The sequence below is a fragment of the Otolemur garnettii genome, unplaced genomic scaffold (assembly GCF_000181295.1).
Source record: "Otolemur garnettii isolate 467f Iridium unplaced genomic scaffold, OtoGar3 scaffold00077, whole genome shotgun sequence".
NCBI classification, from domain to species: Eukaryota; Metazoa; Chordata; class Mammalia; order Primates; family Galagidae; genus Otolemur; species Otolemur garnettii.
The window spans coordinates 2,280,266-2,287,849 of NW_003852472.1; the positions used below are offsets into that span (position 1 = coordinate 2,280,266).

Below are 7,584 nucleotides of genomic sequence, written 5' to 3' on the forward strand. Positions count from 1 at the left end.
GAGCGGGTAGACGACCTATCACAAACTCCGCCCGGCCCGTCCGCCCCCCGCAGGCGCCCCAGCTTTGTTGAGAGACGTGGCGCCTTTAACGCCCGGCAGGGGCGTGACTGGCGCGCGGAAGCTCCACCTCTGGGCGTGTCTGCCTGGAGCCCCGCCCCAGGGACTGGTAGCGGCTGCCCCCGGAGGCTGCGCCGGCTCTGGCTCCGCTGCGGCTCCAGTGGTAGCGGTGGTGTCTGCTCGAAGGGCTCTGCGCCTCCTGTCCCGCGGGCGGCTGCCAGAGCGCTGCCCAGGACACCGGGCGCCGCCCGGACACACGTGGGTGACTCGGCGATGGCCCGCGCCCCACGACGTGGCGGGCAGGCACTGGGGTGCCGGACAGCTCGGCCCGAGTGAGCCGGGGCCGCGCTCCCGCCCTCAGCCCGGGCCGCCCGGGATGGCCGTGCTGCCGCTCCGGCGGGCGCTGATGCTGTGGCAGCTGCTGGTGGCGGGCAGCGCGGCGCTGGAGATCGGCCGATTCGATCCAGAGCGCGGGCGCGGGCCGGCGCCGTGCCAGGAGGTGGACATCCCCATGTGCCGGGGCATCGGCTACAACCTGACCCGCATGCCCAACCTGCTGGGCCACACGTCGCAGGGCGAGGCAGCCGCCGAACTGGCCGAGTTCGCGCCGCTAGTGCAGTACGGCTGCCACAGCCACCTGCGCTTTTTCCTGTGCTCACTGTACGCGCCCATGTGCACCGACCAGGTCTCGACGCCCATCCCCGCTTGCCGGCCCATGTGCGAGCAGGCCCGCTTGCGCTGCGCGCCCATCATGGAGCAGTTCAACTTTGGCTGGCCAGACTCGCTTGACTGCGCCCGGCTGCCCACGCGCAACGACCCCCATGCGCTTTGCATGGAGGCGCCGGAGAACGCCACAGCCGGCCCCGCGGAGCCCCACAAGGGCCTGGGCATGCTGCCTGTAGCTCCGCGGCCCGCGAGGCCCCCCAGCGACGCAGGCCCAGGACCGAGCGGCGTTGGCGGCACCTGTGAGAACCCGGAGAAATTCCAGTACGTGGAGAAGAGCCGCTCATGCGCGCCGCGCTGCGGGCCAGGCGTCGAAGTGTTCTGGTCGCGGCGCGACAAGGATTTCGCGCTCGTCTGGATGGCCGTGTGGTCGGCGCTGTGCTTCTTCTCCACGGCCTTCACCGTGCTCACCTTCCTGCTGGAGCCCCATCGCTTTCAATACCCCGAGCGCCCCATCATCTTCCTCTCCATGTGCTACAATGTCTACTCGCTGGCCTTCCTCATCCGCGCGGTGGCCGGGGCCCAGAGCGTGGCCTGCGACCAGGAGGCGGGTGCACTCTATGTGATCCAGGAGGGCCTGGAGAACACAGGCTGCACCCTTGTCTTCCTGCTGCTCTACTACTTTGGCATGGCCAGCTCACTATGGTGGGTGGTCCTGACGCTCACCTGGTTCTTAGCGGCCGGCAAGAAATGGGGCCACGAAGCTATTGAGGCCCATGGTAGCTACTTCCACATGGCCGCCTGGGGCCTGCCCGCGCTCAAGACTATTGTCATTCTGACGCTGCGCAAGGTGGCTGGGGATGAGCTGACTGGGCTCTGCTACGTGGCCAGTATGGATGCAGCTGCACTCACAGGCTTTGTCCTGGTGCCCCTCTCCTGCTACCTGGTACTGGGCACTAGCTTCCTCCTGACTGGCTTCGTGGCCCTGTTTCACATCCGCAAGATCATGAAGACCGGCGGTACCAACACTGAGAAGCTGGAGAAGCTCATGGTCAAGATTGGGGTTTTCTCCATCCTCTACACGGTGCCTGCCACCTGCGTCATTGTCTGCTATGTTTATGAACGTCTCAACATGGACTTCTGGCGCCTCCGGGCCACAGAGCAGCTGTGCACAGCAGCCACCATGCCTGGAGGTCGCAGGGACTGCTCACTTCCAGGGGGCTCTGTGCCCACTGTGGCTGTCTTTATGCTCAAAATCTTCATGTCACTGGTGGTGGGCATCACCAGTGGTGTCTGGGTGTGGAGCTCCAAGACTTTCCAGACTTGGCAGAGTCTGTGCCACCGAAAGATGACAGCTGGCCGGGCCCGGGCCAAGGCCTGCCGGGCCCCTGGGGGCTATGGCCGTGGTACACACTGCCACTATAAGGCCCCCACTGTGGTCTTGCACATGACTAAGACAGACCCCTCTCTGGAGAACCCCACACACCTCTAGCAGTGACACAGACCTGGCTTGGGGTGGCTGCTGTGCCCTCCTTGCCCTCCCTCCCCCTCCCCCTAGAGACAGCTGACTAGCAGCTGCCCAGCTGTCGAGGTCAGGCAAGTGAGTACAAGGGAGCTGAGGACCAGGGCGGGGACCCAGTGAGGCTCATGCTCTGTCCCAGCACATTCAGGGGGTGGGCCTGGCTGAGTCCCCATAGGGTCCTAGGAGGGGGTGTGGAAAGGAGGGGCAGAAGGGGGCATGGTCCAGCAGGAGTTTATTTAATAATGATGTAATTTATTGTTGCGTTTCTCTGGAAGCCGTGACTGGAATAAACCCCCGTGTGGCACTGCTGAGTCCTCTCTGGCGGAGAAGGGGGCAAGTAGAAGGGTGAGGGGCTGTGGGAGGAAGTAACTGGGAGCAGCTATGCTTTGCAGGAGTCCCAGGTGTTGCATGTGTGTTTCCCCTCCTTCCTGACTCTGAGCCTGAGTTCTGTGCTTCCAAAGTCAGACTGGATGCCTGCCGATACTCAGGGAATCCCTTGGGATGACATTGCCACCTCTGGCCTGTTTGGGGCTGTGGGTGAGTTTTCTTTCTCTCAGAACTTGCTGTCCTCATTGGTATGGAAAGTGAGGGCGTCAGCCTGTCAGTTGTTTTGTGGCCAAGGCTGGAGGCTGACTATCCTCATTGCTTTGGTGGAAGATTGCTGGCGTGTCTATTCCTTCCTTGGGTCCTGGTCATGTCTCTAGGTGGAGTGCAGATGGGGTTGGACTTATGTAGGCATCTTAGTAGCACAGATAAGGGCTCACAGATGTGGACCCTTTGAGTATAGTGGTAATTAGGCCCCCAGCTACCCAAAAGTTGAGAGATTCAAGTAGTTAATGTGGAGGTGAGAATAGGGCAGTCTGGGGGTGTGTGTAGCCCCACACCACGGCAGCTTGCAGGTGACATGTGTGGGCCAGGAGATGGGGAAAGGTACCATGTGTATCCATGTGCTGGAGAAACTCAGGGCTGCTGAGATCTGCTGGTTAGCTGGGTGTGTGTAGCCATTCCCAGGGACCCTTGTTAGCTGGGGATCAGATGCCAGGACCCCCTCTTGACCACCATGACTCCAGCCAAGTGAGGGTCTTGGTTACTGTTCCTGGTGCCTACTCCACAGAGCCAGCCTTGTCAGTGTCAGGAAGCCCCAAGAATCCAGCCTGCTGCCAGCCTCATGTTAGAGCCAAGGGGCGGCCCTGAAGAAGGGAGTTCATGCACCCAAGATTAAAAGTAGGACTGAGCCCCAAACCCAGGGCCTCTTGGCCCTGAGCTCTGTGTCCTATACCAACTGCCAATCCCACAGGAACAAGAAAGAAATCCCATGAGAATCAAACAGCTTGAGTCAAGTTCTAAGAAGACAGGCCATCATGGTTTGAAGGGGTTAGGGCTTATTTCTCACAAGCAGCAGTACTGACCCCAGGGGAAGCATGTAGCCCTTAGGCAGTTCCTTGTGTGGGGAACACCCTTCCCATCTAATGGTTTCTCTCTAGAAGAGCACTAAGCGCACTTGACCAACAAAACCAGGTGACCCCCATTCCTTATGATGCCTCAGGTAAGGCTCTGAGGGAGAAACAGAATGAGCCCAAAGGCTGTTACACCAGTAATGGGAAGACAGGGTCTGATCTGAGCTGGGCCTATAGGCCACGACTACAGAGGGTAGAAGGGAAGATGCTGAGGGCCTGAAGAGAGGATTCCAGGGACCTGGGAAGAAAAAGGCAAGTGGAGTGTTAGAAGAATCTGAGTACCCAAGAGTACCCGTCTGCCCCTCTTCCTTGCCAGTCAGTGGCTGTGGTGGCAGGAGCACAGATCAGTGCAGGGTCAGGACAGGCCCCAAAGACTGTTTTAAGGCCAGGACTTGGGAGTGGGGTGTGCCCCAGCCCTGGGAGACACTATGGAAAGTCCCACAGTATGGAGGACAAGGAGGAAGGAAACAGGATTCCACTAGCTTCATTTTCCTTTTCCCATTTTACAGACCAGGAACATTGAGAGGGCTTGGCTGGCTCAGGATCACACAGCCAGGGAGCTCATGGCCGAGCTGGAGGCCAAACTGCTTCCAGAGCTTATGTGATTTCTACACCACAGATTAGACTGGGTCCAGCGTAAGAATGGCAGGGTGTACACCTTAGGTAATGCCCAGGGAAGCTTGGGCAGAGTAGATGGGGGCATGGTTGAATGTCCCCACCCCAAGAAAGGACATTTTAGAAATAAAAATACCTCAGAAACCAACACCTGCTGGCACATGTATCGTGTGGCCCAGGTCCCTTCCTTCCCTAGTGACCTTGGTGCCTGGTATTTGGATCTTTGGAGTACAGCAGCAGGAGTCCACATGTCCCTTGAAGAGTCTGAGTTAACATAACTTAGCCCTGACCTCAGCTGGTATTAGTTCCAGGGAAATAACTTTTTTGTGTGTGTGAGACAGAGTCTCACTCTTTGGCCTGGGTAGAGTGCCGTGACATCATAGCTCACAGCAACCTCAAACTCTTTGGCTTGAGCAATCCTCTTGCCTCATCCTCCCAAGTAGTTGGGACTACAAGTGCCTACCACAAAAAACTGTGTGTCTGGTTTTTCTGTTTTTAGTACAGATGGGGTCTCATTCTTGCTCAGGTTGGTCTTAAGCTCTGGAGCTCCAGCAAACTCCCCACCTTGATCTCCCAGAGTGCTAGGATTACAGACCTGAGCCACCTCAACTGGCCAGTTCCAGGGAAATAACTTATACTTCTTAGGAGTAAGCAGGGCTGATCCTGACTGTAGGGAGACTGAGGAGAGCCCCCAAGAGGGTCAGGAGCTGCTCTTCCTCCCAGGAAGCTGCACCCTAAAGAAGCAGCTCCTGGACCCAGGGCAGTCCTGGGTATAAAAAGGCCTTACAGCAGAGAGTAAGAAAGGGCTGGTAACAACAGGTGGCCATCCTTTTCCCACCTGGCTTGAGTTCCTCATTCAGTATCCTCCTGGAGATGCCCTGGCTCCTTGCAAATTGGAAGAGGTGCCCTCTCTGAGGGTGGCTGCTTTGGAATCAAGACACCACCTCACTGCCACTCAAGTCCACTGACCATGTTTCGTCCCCCTGCCACCAGACAGGATTCAAGGAGAAAGAACATACAGGACCAAGGACAGCTCATTTGAGTCCCAGAAGTAGTAATTCAGACCTCTGCCCTCAGAAATGTTCTCATGTCCTCACCTGCAGTGATCAATAAAGTGGTCACATCCTGGGGAGAGAGCAAGGAGGTACTACTGAGATAGCAACAGGACCAAGATACAGACCCCAGAGGAAGTGTCATCTCCCCAGGCACTATTCTAGTTCGTGCCTGGGAAACTCATTGGGGAATAGAACTTCACAGATGTGAAATGGGAGCCTTAAGCACCACTGTCATCAGGGAAAAATGCTCAGAGCTCTCTTGTCCAAAGTTGGGAGGGCTGGAGTAGATGAACTGGTTGAATCCACTTTGTCACTGGGGCAACCCTGCTTCCTCCAGGCAGGACTAAAAATCCCTGACAGTGTTCAGCACTGGCACTAGCTTGAAGTCTACACTCACTCACCAAGGCCACAAAGTGAGTCAGTGACCAGGGCTTTGGTCATTCCTCAGATGCTCTTCCTGTTTCACCTTATGCCATCCCTGGTCCAGCTGGCTGGGAACTAGCAGTTGCTTCTCAGTACATGGGACCACAGCAGTGGCTCAGCATGACCTTTGTTATTCCACATACAGATTTACTGCCCAGCAGTGACCTACTCGGACCAACCACTCTGACTTTAAAGCTGAGCACATGTGAATTTACTATACTTTTCACTTTTTCTGTTTGAAATTTTCATCGAAAACAATCTTTAAATGTCAGAGTTTCCCCCCAAATTAAAGGGCCACATAAATTCTCACTGAAGCCTTGAAATATTTTTCTAATTCCTGGTTTCAAATGAAGTTTTTAGAGTTATAGGCAAACACATGCCTAGGAGAGGCTTAAAAAGGTCTTATTTCTTAGGCTGGGTACGGTGGCTCATGCCTTGTAATCCTAGCACTCTAGAAGGCCAAGACAGGCAGATCACTTGAGTTCAAACCATCCTGAGCAAGAGCGAGACCCCATCTTTAAAACATAGCTGTTGTTGTGGTAAGCTCCTGTAGTCCCAGCTACTTGAGAGGCTGAGGCAAGGGGGATCACTTGAGCCCCAGAGTTTGAGGTTGCTGTAAGCTATGACATCACAGCATTTATCCAGGGTGACAAAGTGAGACTCTGTCTCAAAAAAAAAAAAAAGTCTTAATTTCTTTTACATCAGGGCATCAGAAATGTCTCCTAGGAACTAAGAAAAATAGCAGATGGACCTGACTTATCTGAGAGGTCCTCTGGATCCAGAAGCCACCAGACCCTCACAGTGCAACTGGCTCCAGAGTCAATGAATGGGAAAGCAACACTTGGGACTGCACTATCCACTACCACCCAACAGCACAAAGAAAAATCCACCAGAACTGCTTCTTCTGTATAAACACAAGTACATAGTATTTATTTGAAATTCCAATTTATTACAAGTTCACCCTTTAATGCCGCTCTTCCTCCTTAGAGACAATTTTAAAAACAAACAATTCAGGTGTCACTGAAGTAGGAACATAGGAATCTCACTATTAACAAGAGCAGACTGGAGAAAAGGCAGGAGAGGATGGTGGTGGCTGGAATCACGAAATTGTAATGTCCATGCTAACTGCATGCCTGTAGAAAAGATGGTAAACCTACCCACCAGCCACTGGAGCAAATCCCCAAAGTCAATGAATGAGGAAAGGGAGAGACAGGGACCACACCTCGCAGTTTAATATTAAGAAGTTTTATTCTCAAGTTCTAAGAGTTCCAATCTCCTCAGTGGACTTCTTTTCCTTTAATTTAAACAGGTACAGAATAGCTTAGGTACTCACATTTTCCAAATTCAAAGTTGATAGAAAATAAAATTAAACCCTGTTTTGTATTTTTATCAAAATCTGCCATAAAAGGGAAAAACTACAAAGTTTTGCCTAAATATAACTAGTGCTAGACTTGTGGGAAAGGGTACTCAGAGCTTCTTTCCTGCTCCCTCCTCCCACCCCTACTGACACTGACCACTGAAATATCCAGGTTCTCAAGGAGTTCCACGTATGAGGCCAGAATAGGCATGGGAGGAGACCAATACAGATGGAGGAGGCAGAAACAGCCACCATGGCAGAAGGAAGGTACACCCCACCTCCTCCAAGAGATGCCACTGCTTGCTGTAATGAGCCTCCAACCCAGCTTCTCTGCAGGAAAGTGGATGGGCTGGGGAAGAGGATGGGGGAAAGTAAAGCAAACACGTTATCATATAAACTGTACTGTACATGTGCCAAAGCAAGATGACAAGAATA

At 54.2% G+C, this 7,584-nt stretch overlaps 1 protein-coding gene across 1 annotated transcript; it reads left to right on the top strand.

Annotated features, from left to right (window-relative positions):
• The first annotated feature begins 200 nt into the window (after nt 1-200).
• On the top strand, nt 201-2,546 carry FZD9 (frizzled class receptor 9). Its single transcript, XM_003794192.3, has one exon. It carries the CDS (start codon nt 434-436, stop codon nt 2,210-2,212), a length of 1,779 nt encoding a protein of 592 aa, XP_003794240.1. The 5' UTR covers nt 201-433; the 3' UTR covers nt 2,213-2,546.
• Nucleotides 2,547-7,584: the final 5,038 nt, after the last annotated feature.

Excerpts from the sequence above, each read along its gene's own strand:
- FZD9 (XM_003794192.3), top strand. The coding sequence starts at position 434 with ATGGCCGTGCTGCCGCTCCGGCGGGCGCTGATGCTGTGGCAGCTGCTG.